Here is a 19,653-nt window from a genome sequence, read left to right as displayed (position 1 = left end):
AAATAACTCGAGTGTATCTCAAATTGAGCGCTCTGCTCTTGCCCTTTCTGACACAACACTACATTATATGGAAAATGGGCACCTTCCATTTTATAAGTGCAGCAAGGTGAAATCTAGATTGAAAAAAAGATGTTTGATCCAGTTTGGCTGGTGGAGATTCCCTTTTGGCAGATCTGGTCAAGCACTGGTCTCGTGAGCGAGAGCGGTCAAGTCTTTTAATCCCACCGGAAGTGACAAAGATATATAATTCAGTTACATAAGAAAGCATGCTAGCCACTTGTGACACCCACCAAAAACAGCATTATGTCAAACTAAAGTACCACAAGACTAATTATTATTAATTATAATTATCCCACTGTATGATTGTCCACACAGATGCGACAAGCAGTGACTTTGTCGCACTACAACTGAACCTGTTCCATAACGGTGATGGCCTACAATGCAATGGAAAATCTTTAAATCGTAGTTCTGGGACCGTTCCACAACTTGCTTTATAACAATTTTCTCTGATGCAACGTCTTGTCTTGTTGCGTTGGATTGTAGGTAGTAGCTGTGGTGGTGTAGCAGAGGCCTAACATGCTATAATCATCACAGCACACAGAGAACCTTTCTTATGAAGGAAACCTTTTACATTACAACGTGTTAATGGCACATTATCACATTAGCCAGTCGAATAGGAAGTAGGAAATAGTTGCTCTCACTCACAAATTTACACAGACTCCATAATGATAACTCTGCTTTCAATACTTTCTTAATTCTGCCCACTTATGTATGTACACACTGAATTCAGCTTCTATGTAAATTAGAATGCATTCACAAAGAGACTGAATGACCATAAATACAACCCCAATTCCAATGAAGTTGGGAGGTTTTGTGAAATGTAAATAAAACAGAAACAGTGATTTGCAAATCCTCTTCAACCTATATTCAATTGCATAGACCACAAAGTCAAGATATTTAATGTTCAAACTGATAAACTTGATTGTTTTTGTGAAAATATTTGCTCATTTTGAAATGGATGTCTGCAACACGTTTCAAAAAGCTGGGACAGTAGAATGTTTATCTCTGTGTTACATCACCTTTCCTTCTAACAACACTCAATAAGCGTTTGGGAAATGAGCACTCTAATTTTGAGTGTCATGATTGGGTATAAAAGGAGCATCCCCAAAAGGCTCACAAGCAAAGATGGGACGAGGATCACCACTTTGTGAACAACTGCGTGAAAAAATAGTCCAGCAGTTTAAGAACAATGTTTCTCAACATTCAATTGCAAAGAATTTAGGGATTCCATCATCTACAGTCCTTAATATAATCAGAAGATTCAGAGAATCTGGAGAACTGTCTACACAGAAGCGGCAAGGCCGAAAATCAGCATTGAATGCCCATGACCTTCGACCCCTCAGGCGGCACTGCATTAAAAAACCGACATCATTGTGTAAAGGATCTTACAGCATGGGCTCAAGAACACTTCAGACAACCACTGTGTGCTGTGGTGGTCCGATGAGTACACATTTCAAATTTTGGAAATCATGGACGTCGTGTCCTCCGGACAAAAGAGGAAAAAGACCATCCAGATTGTTACCGGTGAAAAGTTCAAAAGCCAGCATCTGTGATGGTATGGGGGTGTGTTAGTGCCCATGGCATGGGCAACTTACAAATCTGTGATGGCACCATCAATGCTGAAAGGTACATCCAGGTTTTGGAGCAACACATGCTGCCATCCAAGCAACGTCTTTATCAGGGACGTCCCTGTTTATTTCAGCAAGACACTGCCAAGCCAAATTCTGCACGTGTTACAACAGTGTGGCTTCGTAGTAAAAGAGTGCGGGTACTTGACTGGCCTGCCTGCAGTCAAGACGTGTCGCTTATTGAAAATGTGTGGCGCATTATGAAGCACAAAATATGACAACGGAGACCCTGGACTGTTGAACAACTGAAGTTGTACATCAAGCAAGAATGGGAAAGAATTCCACCTACAAAGCTTCAACAATTAAGACTGGTGACCCATCCAGGGTGTACTCCAGCCTCTCAACCAATGACCACATGGAATAGGCTCCAGACCCAGATATGCACGTTTATCAAATGGTTGGATGGATGGTTCAACATGAATTTTTTTTTAATGTCTCACCTCATCAAGATTATGAAGGAATGTTTGAGCTTAAATTTATTATAACATTAGGTTACATGAATAAATTTAGAATTGTACTACTTTTGAAATCGTAGTCAAACAGGATAACACCATTGTAATTATGACGTTTAATTGATGTACAATTTTGAAACTAATCTTCTTCAAAATAATAAAATATTCAATCCCTTCCTGAAAACATTTACTGTCTGCATCAGAGGGAACAAGTGCTGTATGTGTAAATGCAGTCCATTTACCCTTTCCACACAAATCTGCCAATGAGGCCCAATATTCACTTCACTATGCAAAATGTTATTTTACAGTATACTGTAACCTCATTTGTTTTTCTTTCTCTCTCTATGTCAGCAGCCCCCGTTTGTTGGGTTTTGCCACCCTAATTTAACCTCAGTGGTACCATCATTAAATAGCTCTAAAATATGAAACATTTCTTTTCTCAAAACGATTAAAAAACACTGGCAGCTATTGCTAAGGCAATTCCAAAAAGATATTCTTTATATACACAACGTAAGAAAAAAAGGGAATCAAAGCTGCATAAATTGACATTCCCCAGTTTTCTTTAACACGTCTGAAAACATACATTTCCAAAATCACATAGAAAACACCAACAGCAAGATTTTTATGTGTGTATATATATATATATATATATATATACACACACACACACACACACACCACACACACACACACACACACACACACACACACACACACATATGTATATTGTTTTCAGTGTTCAATTATTCTCAGTTAGACTGACTGTATAGTATTTTTAAAACAATGAATTTCTATCTTTATGTTTTTCACCCTCCCAAACCCTTTACCAATCCCATTATCAACAATACCTTTCACACCTTTGCACACCATATCTCCGCGCATGCATGCCACTATTTGACTGCCAATCACAGCTAACCATCCTGTGGAATACCTGAAGACCTGGTCTGAGAGCTACTACATGACTTTGGCCTCCAACTATAAAGCTTGCATCCTCCCTAATTGAAACATAGTTTTGTCTTCTACAATAATCCTTAAAGTGATGTTTTCCCCAGTGTCCAGTCAAATTTGGATTCCCAACCCTCACCTATCCAATCTCCCACCCCAATCCTCGTCCTTCCTGCCTCCTGTCCTGCTACGTTCTTCTCTCACGCCTGCTGGTCTTTATCTGGCGACTCCTCCAGTGTGATGACGGTGAACTCCTCATTGTTGCCATTCTCCTGGATCTTCTCCTTGTTCATGAGGGTCACCATTTCCTGCTCTCTGTCCTGAGCATTGGACCCTGATGCCGCAGTGGACCCGTTACCCTCTCTGTCTTTGGACGTTATCATTAAAGTCTGCTGTTTTCCGCACCAGCTGCAAGAACACATTAAGACCATTGGATTTGTAGATTAAATTGCAAAATCCAGTTGAAGACAAACTCCTTGGTGATTAAGGCACTTAAGCTGTGTGCTTCATAGAAGGCCACAGTTTGAAACCTTGACCATACCTCAGAAAAATGTAGAGTGTCCATTAATGTGTGAGTGATGCACTGGAGCATTGCATCACTGTGCTGTGATCTTGTTTTAACCTTGGTGGGATTGTTAGGATATTTGAAAAGTTCACTTTTCCATTGTGAACTTTGACATAGCTAATCCTTCGCATTTCTGTGGTGCCCACAACATACTCTCACATCTCGAGAAGGTTTTCTGGAAGTGTTAAGTTGATGCTGATGTTGGGTGTCCTATTTTTGTGCATGTCACATGGTATAAGTTTGGTGTGGTATGTCATCAAACCATCTGTTTGATATTATACAACCCCTGGCAAAAATTATGGAATCACCGGCCTCGGAGGATGTTCATTCAGTTGTTTAATTTTGTAGAAAAAAAGCAGATCACAGACACGACACAAAACTAAAGTCATTTCAAATGGCAACTTTCTGGCTTTAAGAAACACTATAAGAAATCAAGAAAAAAAGATTGTGGCAGTCAGTAACGGTTACTTTTTTAGACCAAGCAGAGGAAAAAAATATGGAATCACTCAATTCTGAGGAAAAAATTATGGAATCACCCTGTAAATTTTCATCCCCAAAACTAACACCTGCATCATATCAGATCTGCTCGTTAGTCTGCATCTAAAAAGGAGTGAACACACCTTGGAGAGCTGTTGCACCAAGTGGACTGACATGAATCATGGCTCCAACACGAGAGATGTCAATTGAAACAAAGGAGAGGATTATCAAACTCTTAAAAGAGAGTAAATCATCACGCAATGTTGCAAAAGATGTTGGTTGTTCACAGTCAGCTGTGTCTAAACTCTGGACCAAATACAAACAACATGGGAAGGTTGTTAAAGGCAAACATACTGGTAGACCAAGGAAGACATCAAATCGTCAAGACAGAAAACTTAAAGCAATATGTCTCAAAAATCGAAAAATGTACAACAAAACAAATGAGGAACGAATGGGAGGAAACTGGACTCAACGTCTGTGACCGAACTGTAAGAAACCGCCTAAAGGAAATGGGATTTACATACAGAAAAGCTAAATGAAAGCCATCATTAACACTAACAGAAAAAAACAAAGTTACAATGGCTAGGAAAAGCATTGTGGACTGTGGATGACTGGATGAAAGTCATATTCAGTGATGAATCTCGAATCTGCATTGGGCAAGGTGATTGCTGGAACTTTGTTTGTGCCCTTTCCAATGAGATTTATAAAGATGACTGCCTGAAGAGAACATGTAAATTTCCACAGTCATTGATGATATGGGGCTGCATGTCAGGTAAAGGCACTGGGGAGGATTGCTGTCATTACTATCATACATGCACAAGTTTATGTTGATATTTTGGACAATTGAAAGGATGTTTGGGGATTGATGAAATCATTTTTCAAGATGATAATGCATCTTGCCATAGAGCAAAAACTGCAAAAACATTCCTTGCAAAAAGACACATAGGGTCAGTGTCATGGCATAGGGTCATGTCAATGAGCAGATCTGATTTGATGCAGGTGTTTAATTTGGGGGATGAAAATTTACAGGGTAATTCCATAATTTTTTCCTCAGAATTGAGTGATTCATATTTTTTCCTCTGCTTGGTCTAAAAAAGTAACCGTTACTGACTGCCACAATCTTTTTTTTCTTGATTTCTTATAGTGTTTCTTAAGCCAGAAAGTTGCCATTTGAAATGACTTTAGTTTTGTGTCATGTCTGTGATCTGCTTTTTTTCTACAAAATTAAACAACTGAATGAACATCCTCTGAGGCCGTGATTCCATAATTTTTGCCAGGTTTTGTATAGTCCACTTCGATTTGGCTTAAGGCTAATCTTAAAACCTATTGTGTTCTGCTGTTTATCATTCGTTTTATTATTTTATTTAATTTTCTGTGTTTTATTTGCAGTTGACATTAAAATTGAACTGTTCTTTTGGAAGTAGAATTAGTTTTATTGTTTTGTTGAGCACTTTGCAAATGTTATGCTTAAAGTTCCATGTAAAATCTATAATAATAATAATATTCTTATTATTATAACCACATACTGATCAAATTCATGGACAACTGTGATCTTCACATAGCAGATGTTTATGGTTACAGACTGTGACCTTCCAGGCTACATCCTCCATGAAAGTGAGAACAGAGCAGAGCAATGTGATTGCCATAATGTCACACAACCATACCTCTTCTTTTGGCAACAGCGCACACACAAAGAGAGTAGCAGCAACTGCCAAAATCACTCCAAGGATGACCAACCAGTCTGGATTGAGAAAAGAAGAAAGCTGATGCATCATAACAAGTGTGTTAAACTGCTAAACCAAACATGCCCTGATGTGACGTTTACATTTGGACTGTATGAAAAGTAACACGTCTGCTCACTTGATGTGCCGCCGCTGCTTTGTTCAGAGGACGCAGCCACGTCTGAATCTCCACCGTTTCCATTCACAAAAGGGTGTTGGCTTGTTGCTGCTAAATAAATAAATACATTAAAAACAGTTCAGTCCTTTCATATTACAATGACATGTTAACCACACTAAAAGTGTCATATTCTAAAATTTCCACATTTATTACATATAATTCAATAAAACATCCATACACATTTATAGGTGCATTGTATAGACTGCCAACCCAGTCTCATGTTTTTTTTGTTGTTGTTGTTGTTTTTTTTGTGCTCTTGTGATGAAATGAGTCAAATTTTTATGAGTTTTTTTTTTTTAACTCACTATAACTAACCCTACTCCTACCCCCAACCCTAACCCCCTGCTTCACTTTAAATTTCGTGCAGCCATCACGGAATGAATTAGAATGAATTTGTGCTGCCGTGATGAAAATGAGGCGCTTTTTGTCACAATATCACAAACCAATAGATTAATGTATATTTCGTGCTGCTGAATCACAACTTGCCGTGAGACCAGGTTGAGACGGCATATCCCCTGGAATCCTGTGTTTTCCATGCCATGTGCACAAAGAATTTCCAAAACCTTTCCACAAAACCTGATGGATATCAAGAAGAAGAACCCATTCTATTTTGTTGTCTTCTGGCCAACTGTAGATGAAATTTCATGTATTTTTTTTTTTTCTTTTTCAGAAAATACTTCACTGTGCCACCTCACCGGGAAGCTGGAAAACTAGTGATCCAGTCATTTTGTTTTTTTTTTTTTAAAAAAGCAGCTGCTAATTTCTTCAGAGTTGTCTGGGTTTCTTGGTAGCTTCCGTAACTCAGTTTTGTTTTTTTGTTTTTTTGAGAAATGCCTACTCCAGACACATACAGTGCCATACTAAATGATTAACAAAAATGAAGTCCAACACATGCTCAGTGACTTGGAAATGTTCATGTATCCATCACATAAGCTTCTTGTTAAACCCCTTGAGTAAATGCTGAAAGTCTTCACAACAAGCACGTCTTGATTATTTCATTTCAAATCCACTGTGGTGGTGTCAATAGGCGACTTATGGACCCGACTTCATCACCTTTAACTGATTCAAATTAAATGCTGTTTATTCAGAGTAGTTGATTAGTTTCAGTATTATTGCTTTAGACTCCTTTCTACAATCCACTGAATATCTTATGGCCGAACACTAAACTGACGTGTGACTTTTCAACACATCTACTCTGTCAAACACCAGGGGGCGCTCTGTGTACTTAAAGTTACTCCTGTCCTCTCACAACCTGTTGCCTTTGAAATATGTCTGCATCATTTTTGATGAACACACACCAGAGCGGACTGGTGAACAAGAAAATCTGGAGGTATGAAATAATCCCAAAATCACAGCAGAGTTTAATCTGACAGTGAACACAACCAACTCCACAAAGGTAGTTTGTGTTGTCTTACGCTCTCTTCAACAGACCGTCCTCTTCCAGCCTTGTCGTCTCGTCCTGTTCATTGTTGGGTGTGGGCTGCAGTTCTTCTGGTTTTCCTACAGCAGTCGTGGTGGAGACTTTGTCCTCCTCAAACATCCCTGATCCTCCCTGATCTGCCTCCACCACTGCAGGCCGGGAGGTGTCTTCCACTGGTGCTCCCGTTGTTGGAGGTTCTGCATGTGCAGTGTTGGTTGACGTGGTTATTTCACTCACCTTGCCTGGGGTTTCATCCCTGGGGCTTACAGTGGTGTAGACAAGGTCGCTACCATCTGCGTGAGTAGCATCGTCCTCACTCTGAGGTGTTGGTGCTTCTGCCGTAGTGTCCAGTTCGAGGTCCTCTCCTCCTGCCAGTAGAGTGTGAGTGTGGTCAGTGTTGTGTGTGTACGGCATGTCTGTGGTGACAGCGTCCTCCTCTGCGGTGGTGTACACAGGTTCTGCAGTGGTATAATCTGATGGAGAGTAGAAACCTACTGACAGGGTTGGTCACAATTAGCACACGTGTTGACAGGTGCTGCAAAGAAAAAACTCTTGAGTAACAGACTGAAGAATGTGCCTGCAGTTGTCTTTTCATTATTATTATTTTGAAGATTGATCATTTTATCTCATGGTGTAATACCCGTATGTGCTTTCTTTTCACTCAGCTTTATCCAACATTATTTTACAATAATAACTACAAAACATACAAGAAGGAGCCACAGAGACGGAAAACCTAAGCCAAGGCTCAACAGTCCACTGATTCCATCTCTGCTGACATTTTCCTTTTGTCCTCTTCATTGTGAGGAGTTAGTGTTCGATCTCTACTCAAACATAGAGCATGATAATTGACCTTTGATCTTCATTGCTTTTATTGTTTCTGATGCTAAGGTGTGTTGAATTGGGCAGCACTCTGGATTAGTGGTTAGCACTATTGCATAACAGCAAGAAGGTTGTGGGATCGATTCCAAGCTGTAGTCTTTCTGTGTGGAGTTTGCATGTTCTCCCCGTGTTTGTGTGTGTTCCCTCCGGGTGCTCCAGCTTCCTCATACTTCCAAAGACATGCAGGTTATGTGGACTGGAGACTTAAAATTGTCCGTAGGTGTGCATGCAGGTCTGAATGTGTTTGTCGATATGTGGCCCTCCTACAGACCGGTGTCCTGTCCCGCGTGTACCCTGCCTCACACCCTATGACTGCTGGGATAGGCTCCAGTCCCCCCACATGAAAATCAAAGTAAGCAGCTGAAGACGAGGTCTGTCGAATTATGTTTTTGATGACTCATCTTTAATTTTAATTATTAAGCTTCAACCCTCGATAGTCAAACCTTAGTTTATAATGATTGCTGACCTTTGATCCTCACCAATCAGCTTTGATTTTGACCTTAGATTCTGATGTTTGATCTATGACCTATGAACTTCAGTAAGGTTGGTTGCCGCTGATCTTTCATCCTGACCTGTGATCTCAATCATTGTTCATTGATCCTGATTGCTGACTTTTGATCCTGATAACCATGTTTTATCCTGATCATCAAGTTTAGCTTTGATCCTGAATGTTGAGTTTTGATTCTGATCGCCATCTTTTATCCTGGTCTTCAAGCTTTAGCTTTGATACAGATTGCTGACTTTTGATGCTGATCTTTCAATCTTAGCTTTGACAGTGATTGCTGACCTTTGATCATGATCATTCATCTTTGATCCTGGCCTTAGGACCTGATTGCTGATTTTTGATCTGTGAACCTGAGTAAGCAGGTCATGTTTTTGTCATGTTTGTCTGTCTTGGTTTGTTCCTGCAGTCAGAATCAACCAAATCAAGTTCATTGAACAAAGACTGACCTTTAGTCCTAAATAGTAAACTAATCAACAATTCTAGTTACAACATGAAAGGAATGAGGTTCAACGTTGAAAGATTTGCAATCAAAAGCAAGATTCAGGGCCCCTTCACACATAGTACAGATAGCCTGCCTCCAATGCCTCGTACACCTGTTGTTACAACTGTCTGCGCACACCAGCGGCTGAAAGACAGAGTGTGCGCTGTGAGAGCCCATCGAACCCTCTCGCAGCAGGTGTCAGACATATTCCAGCTGACACACACAAACATCTAACACTGCTCGCTTGACACTTAGAAAATGTATGGCCATTCGCGCTATTAGCACAACAGCAGTCAGCAGACAATCACTGTTGAGCTGGATGTGAAATTTGACTAAGTGCACCCACGAATGTGGCTTTGTAAACAGACACAGTGACACATTGGTGTGGAGATCTCTGGTTCTGGATGACCCAGCTGGAGAACACATACTGTGTTTGGATGGACATGAACTAACAACTGTCCACTGTGATGTACATGTGTCTGTTTGCTGTCCTCACGTCAACGTACTTAAAAACATATATCGCTGTTGCAATGGGCTGCAGCGAGCGAGCGCATGCTGTGCACACTGACAGGCTACCCCAGGTGAAACGGACCGTCAGATCAGAACACGCAGCGGGCGATCTGAATGTCACGTCACCCACGTGAGCTCTGTTCCACATGATGCGGTGTCTGTCCTGCAGCATGCTGTCCACAAGACACGCGGGTCAGGCAGGACACACATGCGGGGCTGGCTTGACACGCCTCCAGCAGATGTGGACATGCTTCTCATTCATGTCATTTCATGACTGTACGTCCAGAACCATGGGTCATCTACAGAAGAACAGACAGCGCATACTTGTATTGTCCGCTTGATAAAAGGGATTCAATTAAATGCGGTGTTTTTATATGGTGTGTGGTTGTAGTTTTTTTTTTTTTTAATACATCCATGTCCTTCTTGATATCAGGCATTTTCCCACACCTTTTACAGGTCAGTGATGGTAGCTCAGTGGTACAGTTTCTGGCTGGCAATCAGAGCTTTTGGGAAATTGCAGTTTCAGATCCTGTGGGTTGCATGTATTTTTTTTTTCACAGCAGCTGTGCGATGTGGTTACACATGCTGCAGCATCTCACACTGTGTTTCAGCGTGCATGAAACCATCACAGCATATATTTTTTATTTTATTTTTTTTTCACAGCAGCTGCGTGATGTGCTCACACTGTGTTCCCGTGTGCACGAAATCATCGCAGCAGTATCTTCACGCCTGCCCGTCACCTCGATGTTTTTGTGGTTCACTCATACAAGCTGTTCCACCGTGATTCGCCCTGATTTGTACGATGTGTGAAGGGACCCTCACCACTTGACAGAGATCTGCACTAAAATTTAATCTATATACATAAAGGGCTATGTCTGTCTGTGATAAACTCCCAAACTATAATATGTAGCCCTAAACCTATATATATTCTGAATCCTCATGACATGGGGAACAAACTGGTATCATTTTTTTTTTTAAGTTGAACTGAAAATTACCCCAAAAATAGCCATTTATATAAGACAACACAGTGTTGTACCATGTCCGATAAACTCCCAAACTATAATATGTATCCCTAAAAACTATATATATTCTGAATCATGACATGGGGAACAAACTGGTACCATATTTTTAAGGCTGAACTGAAAATTACCCCCAAAATAGCCATTTATGTAAGTCCATACAGTGTTATATATTCTGAATCCTCATGACATGGAGAACAAACTAGTACCATTTTTTTTTAAAAAAGTTGAAAAGAAAATTACCCCCAAAATAGCCAGCTGTAGGTATGACCAGGCAGATTCAAATTTCCAGCCCTGTATAGGTGTTGGCCATCTCTGTTTATTTAATGCTTTTCTTCAGCTACTTTATGTTCTCAACTGTTAAGCACCTGACTGTCCTGTACAACCCAGTTTGCCTTCCTGTTTGAATACATTCATTTTATGTTCATAAAATTGCAATGTAAAAACAGTGAAATACACCACTACCTCAATTTTGATTCATTGATATTTACATTTACTGTTACCTATCTTTTGTGTATCTTTTCATCTTAGGTGCATGCCCACTGTGAGAGACATAAAAAAAAAAAACATCCAGAAATCACAATGTATGATTTTTAATTTATTTGTATGTTACTGCTGCAAATAAGTATTTGAACACCTGTGAAAATGTTAATATTTGGTACAGTAGCCTTTGTTTGCAATTACAGAGGTCAAACTTTTCCTGTATTTTTTTCCGCAGGTTTTCACACACTGCAGCAGGGATTTTGGTCCACTCCTCCATACAGATCTTCTCCAAATCTTTCAGGTTTGGAGTTTCAGCTCCTTCTAAAGATTTTCTATTGAGTTCAGGTCTGGAGACTGGACAGGCCACTCCAGAACCTTGAAATGCTTCTTATGGAGCCCCTCCTTAGTTGCCCTGGCTGTGTGTTTGGGGTCATTGTCATGCTGGAACACCCACCTATGACCCATTTTCAATGCTCTTACTGAGGGAAGGATGTTGTTTGCCAAAATCTCACAATACATGACCCCATCCATCCTCCCTTCAATACAGTGCAGTCGTCCTGTCTCCTTTGCAGAAGAGCACCCCCAGAGTATGATGTTTCCACTCCCATGCTTCACGGTTGGGATGGTTTTCTTGGGGTTGTTCTCATCCTCTAAACATAGTAAGTGAAGTTGATTCCAAAAAGCTCTATTCTGGTCTCATCTGACTACATGACCTTCTCACATGCCTCCTCTGGATCATCCAGATGGTCACTGGTGAACTTCAAACAGGCCTTGACATGTGCTGGCTTGAGCAGGGGGACCTTGCTGCCCTGCAGGATTTTAAACCATGACAGCATCATGTGTTACTAATGTAATCTTTTTTCTGGTTCCGGAGCACAGCGGTGTTCTGCTGTATCTGTTAGCTGTTTGAACTGAGCTGTTTGAGTTCTTTGAATTAACAGTCTTTTTCAAGACTTTTTTACTTTTTTTTACTTTTTCACCGTGCTCCAACGCCTAAAGAAGACCTCTAACGGTCGAAGCATCGCGACGGAGCTCTTTTATCAGCTAACCTTCATCAGCGTTGGCAAGCTAACTAGCTTGCTAACGCTTTCGTTTTTATTTTTATTTTATTTTTAGCACTGTTGTCGTGCTGCTCCACAGCCTGCCTAGTGGATTTTTATTTTATTTTAGCACTGTTGTCGTGCGTTACCTGTGCTGCTCCACAGCCTGTCCAGTGGATTTTATTTTATTTTAGCACTGTTGTCGTGCGTTACCTGTGCTGCTCCACAGCCTGTCTAGTGGATTTTTATTTATTTTTTAGCACTGTTGTCGTGTGTTACCTGTGCTGCTCCACAGCCTGTCCAGTGGATTTTTATTTTATTTTTAGCACTGTTGTCGTGTGTTACCTGTGCTGCTCCACAGCCTGTTCAGTGGATTTTTATTTTATTTTTTGGCGCTGTTGTCGTGCGTTGCCTGTGCTGCTCCACAGCCTGTCCAGTGGATTTTATTTTATTTTTACCACTGTTGTCGTGTGTTACCTGTGCTGCTCCACAGCCTGTCCAGTGGATTTTTATTTTATTATTTTTTATTTTTTTTATTTTTTTTTTTTAGCACTGTTGTCATGTGTTACCTGTGCTGCTCCACAGCCTGTCCAGTGGATTTTTATTTTATTTTTTAGCACTGTTGTCGTGCGTTACCTGTGCTGCTCCACAGCCTGTCCAGTGGATTTTGATTTTGATTTTATTTTTTTGGGCGCTGTTGTCGTGCGTTACCTGTGCTGCTCCACAGCCTGTCCAGTGGATTTTTATTTTGTTTTAGCACTGTTGTCGTGCGTTGCCTGTGCTGCTCCACAGCCTGTCCAGTGGATTTTTATTTTTATTTTATTTTTTAGCACTGTTGTTGTGCGTTACCTGTGCTGCTCCACAGCCTGTCCAGTGGATTTTTATTTTTATTTTATTTTTTAGCACTGTTGTCGTGCGTTACCTGTGCTGCTCCACAGCCTGTCTAGTGGATTTTTATTTTATTTTAGCACTGTTGTCGTGCGTTACCTGTGCTGCTCCACAGCCTGTCTAGTGGATTTTTATTTTGTTTTAGCACTGTTGTCGTGCGTTGCCTGTGCTGCTCCACAGCCTGTCCAGTGGATTTTGATTTTGATTTTTTTTTTTTGGCACTGTTGTCGTGTGTTACCTGTGCTGCTCCACAGCCTGTCTAGTGGATTTTTATTTTATTTTTTACCACTGTTGTCGTGTGTTACCTGTGCTGCTCCGCAGCCTGTCCAGTGGATTTTTATTTATTATTTTATTTTATTTATTTATTTATTTTATTTTATTTTTTATCACTGTTGTCGTGCGTTACCTGTGCTGCTCCACAGCCTGTCCAGTGGATTTTTATTTTATTTTTTAGCACTGTTGTCGTGCGTTACCTGTGCTGCTCCACAGCCTGTCCAGTGGATTTTGATTTTTATTTTATTTTTTTGGGCGCTGTTGTCGTGTGTTACCTGTGCTGCCCCACAGCCTGTCCAGTGGATTTTTATTTTATTTTTTAGCACTGTTGTCGTGCGTTACCTGTGCTGCTCCACAGCCTGTCCAGTGGATTTTGATTTTTATTTTATTTTTTTGGGCGCTGTTGTCGTGCGTTACCTGTGCTGCCCCACAGCCTGTCCAGTGGATTTTTATTTTATTTTTTAGCACTGTTGTCGTGCGTTACCTGTGCTGCTCCACAGCCTGTCCAGTGGATTTTGATTTTCATTTTATTTTTTTGGGCGCTGTTGTCGTGCGTTACCTGTGCTGCCCACAGCCTGTCCAGTGGATTTTTATTTAGCGCTGTTGTCGTGCGTTACCTGTGCTGCTCCACAGCCTGTCTAGTGGATTTTTATTTTGTTTTAGCACTGTTGTCGTGCGTTGCCTGTGCTGCTCCACAGCCTGTCCAGTGGATTTTTATTTTTATTTTATTTTATTTTTTAGCACTGTTGTTGTGCGTTACCTGTGCTGCTCCACAGCCTGTCCAGTGGATTTTTATTTTGTTTTAGCACTGTTGCCGTGCGTTACCTGTGCTGCTCCACAGCCTGTCTAGTGGATTTTTATTTTGTTTTAGCACTGTTGTCGTGCGTTACCTGTGCTGCTCCACAGCCTGTCTAGTGGATTTTTATTTTGTTTTAGCACTGTTGTTGTGCGTTACCTGTGCTGCTCCACAGCCTGTCTAGTGGATTTTTATTTTGTTTTAGCACTGTTGTCGTGCGTTGCCTGTGCTGCTCCACAGCCTGTCCAGTGGATTTTTATTTTTATTTTATTTTATTTTTTAGCACTGTTGTTGTGCGTTACCTGTGCTGCTCCACAGCCTGTCTAGTGGATTTTTATTTTATTTTAGCACTGTTGTCGTGCGTTACCTGTGCTGCTCCACAGCCTGTCTAGTGGATTTTTATTTTGTTTTAGCACTGTTGTCGTGCGTTGCCTGTGCTGCTCCACAGCCTGTCCAGTGGATTTTTATTTTTATTTTATTTTATTTTTTAGCACTGTTGTTGTGCGTTACCTGTGCTGCTCCACAGCCTGTCTAGTGGATTTTTATTTTATTTTAGCACTGTTGTCGTGCGTTACCTGTGCTGCTCCACAGCCTGTCTAGTGTCGGATTCCCTGTTTGGGAATCCGCTAGCTTAGCGTAGCTACTAGCTCTTAGCCGTTTTAGCATGGCGGCTTCTCCTGTCTCTCCCGTACTTTTCTGCTCTGGGTGTGAAATGTTTAGTTATTCCTCGGCCTCTTTTAGCAGTAACGGTACATGTAATAAGTGCAGCTTATTCGTAGCTTTGGAGGCCAGGCTGGGCGAATTGGAGGCTCGGCTCCGCACCGTGGAAAATTCTACAGCTAGCCAGGCCCCTGTAGTCTGTGCGGACCAAGGTAGCTTAGCCACCGTTAGTTCCCCCCTGGCAGACCCCGTGCAGTCGGGAAGGCAGGCTGACTGGGTGACTGTGAGGAGGAAGCGTAGCCCTAAACAGAAGCCCCGTGTACACCGTCAACCCGTTCACATCTCTAACCGTTTTTCCCCACTCGACGATACACTCGCCGAGGATCAAACTCTGGTTATTGGCGACTCTGTTTTGAGAAATGTGAAGTTAGCGACACCAGCAACCATTGTCAATTGTCTTCCGGGGGCCAGAGCAGGCGACATCGAAGGACATTTGAAATTGCTGGCTAAGGCTAAGCGTAAATTTGGTAAGATTGTAATTCACGTCGGCAGTAATGACACTCGGTTACGCCAATCGGAGGTCACTAAAATTAACATTGAATCGGTGTGTAACTTTGCAAAAACAATGTCGGACTCTGTTGTTTTCTCTGGGCCCCTCCCCAATCAGACCGGGAGTGACATGTTTAGCCGCATGTTCTCCTTGAATTGCTGGCTGTCTGAGTGGTGTCCAAAAAATGAGGTGGGCTTCATTGATAATTGGCAAAGCTTCTGGGGAAAACCTGGTCTTGTTAGGACAGACGGCATCCATCCCACTTTAGAGGGAGCAGCTCTCATTTCTAGAAATCTGGCCAATTTTTTGGGATCCTCCAAACTGTGACTGTCTAGCATTGGGACCAGGAGGCAGAGCTGTGGTCTTATACACCTCTCTGCAGCTTCTCTCCCCCTGCCATCCCCCTATTACCCCATCCCCGTAGAGACGGTGCCTGCTCCAAGACCACCAATAACTAGCAAAAATCTATTTAAGCATAAAAATTCAAAAAGAAAAAATAATATAGCACCTTCAATTGCACCACAGACTAAAACAGTTAAATGTGGTCTATTAAACATTAGGTCTCTTTCTTCTAAGTCCCTGTTGGTAAATGATATAATAATTGATCAACGTATTGATTTATTCTGCCTAACAGAAACTTGGTTACAGCAGGATGAATATGTTAGTTTAAATGAGTCAACACCCTCGAGTCACACTAACTGTCAGAATGCTCGTAGCACGGGCCGGGGCGGAGGATTAGCAGCAATCTTCCATTCCAGCTTATTAATTAATCAAAAACCTAGACAGAGCTTTAATTCATTTGAAAGCTTGTCTCTTAGTCTTGTCCATCCAAATTGGAAGTCCCAAAAACCAGTTTTATTTGTTATTATCTATCGTCCACCTGGTCGTTACTGTGAGTTTCTCTGTGAATTTTCAGACCTTTTGTCTGACTTAGTGCTTAGCTCAGATAAGATAATTATAGTGGGCGATTTTAACATCCACACAGATGCTGAGAATGACAGCCTCAACACTGCATTTAATCTATTATTAGACTCTATCGGCTTTGCTCAAAAAGTAAATGAGTCCACCCACCACTTTAATCATATTTAGATCTTGTTCTGACTTATGGTATGGAAATAGAAGACTTAACAGTATTCCCTGAAAACTCCCTTTTGTCTGATCATTTTTTAATAACATTTACATTTACCCTGATGGACTACCCTGCAGTGGGGAATAAGTTTCATTACACTAGAAGTCTTTCAGAAAGCACTGTAACTAGGTTTAAGGATATGATTCCTTCTTTATGTTCTCTAATGTCATATACCAACACAGAGCAGAGTAGCTACCTAAACTCTGTAAGGGAGTTAGAGTATCTTGTCAATAGTTTTACATCCTCATTGAAGACAACTTTGGATGCTGTAGCTCCTCTGAAAAAGAGAGCTTTAAATCAGAAGTGTCTGACTCCGTGGTATAACTCACAAACTCGTAGCTTAAAGCAGATAACCCGTAAGTTGGAGAGGAAATGGCGTCTCACTAATTTAGAAGATCTTCACTTAGCCTGGAAAAAGAGTTTGTTGCTCTATAAGAAAGCCCTTCGTGAAGCTAGGACATCTTTCTACTCATCACTAATTGAAGAAAATAAGAACAACCCCAGGTTTCTTTTCAGCACTGTAGCCACGCTGACAAAGAGTCAGAGCTCTATTGAGCTGAGTATTCCATTAACTTTAACTAGTAATGACTTCATGACTTTCTTTGCTAACAAAATTTTGACTATTAGAGAAAAAATTACTCATAACCATCCCAAAGATGTATCGTTATCTTTGGCTGCTTTCAGTGATGCCGGTATTTGGTTAGACTCTTTCTCTCCGATTGTTCTGTCTGAGTTATTTTCATTAGTTACTTCATCCAAACCATCAACATGCTTATTAGACCCCATTCCTGCCAGGCTGCTCAAGGAAGTCCTACCATTATTTAATGCTTCAATCTTAAATATGATCAATCTATCTTTGTTAGTTGGTTATGTACCACAGGCCTTTAAGGTGGCAGTAATTAAACCATTACTTAAAAAGCCATCACTTGACCCAGCTATCTTAGCTAATTATAGGCCAATCTCCAACCTTCCTTTTCTCTCAAGATTCTTGAGAGGGTAGTTGTAAAACAGCTAACTGATCACCTGCAGAGGAATGGTCTATTTGAAGAGTTTCAGTCAGGTTTTAGAATTCATCATAGTACAGAAACAGCATTAGTGAAGGTTACAAATGATCTTCTTATGGCTTCGGACAGTGGACTTATCTCTGTGCTTGTTCTGTTGGACCTCAGTACTGCTTTTGATACTGTTGACCATAAAATTTTATTACAGAGATTAGAGCATGTCATAGGTATTAAAGGCATTGCGCTGCGGTGGTTTGAATCATATTTGTCTAATAGATTACAGTTTGTTCATGTAAATGGGGAATCTTCTTCACAGACTAAAGTTAATTATGGAGTTCCACAAGGTTCTGTGCTAGGACCAATTTTATTCACTTTATACATGCTTCCCTTGGGCAGTATTATTAGACGGTATTGCTTAAATTTTCATTGTTACGCAGATGATACCCAGCTTTATCTATCCATGAAGCCAGAGGATACGCACCAATTAGCTAAACTGCAGGATTGTCTTACAGACATAAAGACATGGATGACCTCTAATTTCCTGCTTTTAAACTCAGATAAAACTGAAGTTATTGTACTTGGCCCCACAAATCTTAGAAGCATGGTGTCTAACCAGATCGTTACTCTGGATGGCATTTCCCTGATCTCTAGTAATACTGTGAGAAATCTTGGAGTTATTTTTGATCAGGATATGTCATTCAAAGCGCATATTAAACAAATATGTAGGACTGCCTTTTTGCATTTACGCAATATCTCTAAAATCAGAAAGGTCTTGTCTCAGAGTGATGCTGAAAAACTAATTCATGCATTTGTTTCCTCTAGGCTGGACTATTGTAATTCATTATTATCAGGTTGTCCTAAAAGTTCCCTAAAAAGCCTTCAGTTGGTTCAGAATGCTGCAGCTAGAGTACTGACGGGGACTAGCAGGAGAGAGCATATCTCACCCGTGTTGGCCTCCCTTCATTGGCTTCCTGTTAATGCTAGAATAGAATTTAAAATTCTTCTTCTTACTTATAAGGTTTTGAATAATCAGGTCCCATCTTATCTTAGGGACCTCGTAGTACCATATTACCCCATTAGAGCGCTTCGCTCTCAGACTGCGGGCTTACTTGTAGTTCCTAGGGTTTGTAAGAGTAGAATGGGAGGCAGAGCCTTCAGCTTTCAGGCTCCTCTCCTGTGGAACCAGCTCCCAATTCAGATCAGGGAGACAGATACCCTCTCTACTTTTAAGATTAGGCTTAAAACTTTCCTTTTCGCTAAGGCTTATAGTTAGGGCTGGATCGGGTGACCCTGGACCATCCCTTGGTTATGTTGCTTTAGACGTAGACTGTGTTTCATAATTATTGTATGGCCTTGCCTTGCAATGTGGAGCGCCTTGGGGCAACTGTTTGTTGTGATTTGGCGCTATACAAGAAAAAAGTTGATTGATTGATTGATAATCTTTGTGACTGTGGTCTCAGCTCTCTTCAGGTCATTGACCAGGTCCTCCTGTGTAGTTCTGAGCTTTCTCAGAATCATCCTTACCCCACAAAGTGAGCTCTTGCATGGAATCCCAGACCGAGGGAGACTGACAGTCATCTTGTGTTTCTTCCACTTTCTAATAAATAATCATAACAGTTGTTGTCTTCTACCCAGCTGCTTGCCTGTTGTCCTGTAGTCCATCCCAGCCTTGTGCAGGTCTACAGTTTTGTCCCTGGTGTCCTTAGACAGCTTTTTGGTCTTGGCTATGGTGGACAGGTTGGAGTGTGATTGATTGAGTGTGTGAACAGGTGTCTTTTGTACAGGTAACAAGTTCAAACAGGTGCAATTAATACAGGAAAAGAGTGCAGAATAAGAGGGCTTCTTAAAGAAAAATTAACAGGTCTGTATGAGCCAGAATTCTTGCTGGTTGGTAGGGGGTCAAATACTTATTTGCAGCAGTAACATACAAATAAATTATTTAAAAAAAAAAATCATACATTGTGATTTCCGGGTTTGTTTGTTTGGTCTCATC

General features: G+C 40.9%; 1 protein-coding gene across 1 annotated transcript in view; it reads right to left on the bottom strand.

The window, feature by feature from the left end:
* Positions 1–2,477: 2,477 nt before the first annotated feature.
* Positions 2,478–19,653, bottom strand: part of cd44b (CD44 molecule (Indian blood group) b) — a 56,878-nt gene continuing 39,702 nt past the window's right edge. The window contains 5 exon segments of the mRNA XM_034175512.1: positions 2,478–3,493; positions 5,787–5,868; positions 5,988–6,077; positions 7,325–7,350; positions 7,442–7,937. Coding sequence (XP_034031403.1) covers positions 3,286–3,493; positions 5,787–5,868; positions 5,988–6,077; positions 7,325–7,350; positions 7,442–7,937 — 902 coding nt within the window. The 3' untranslated portion in view covers positions 2,478–3,285.

This window comes from Thalassophryne amazonica, chromosome 8 (genome assembly GCF_902500255.1).
Source record: "Thalassophryne amazonica chromosome 8, fThaAma1.1, whole genome shotgun sequence".
Classification (NCBI taxonomy): Eukaryota; Metazoa; Chordata; class Actinopteri; order Batrachoidiformes; family Batrachoididae; genus Thalassophryne; species Thalassophryne amazonica.
This window is presented reverse-complemented; position numbering and strand designations above follow the sequence as displayed.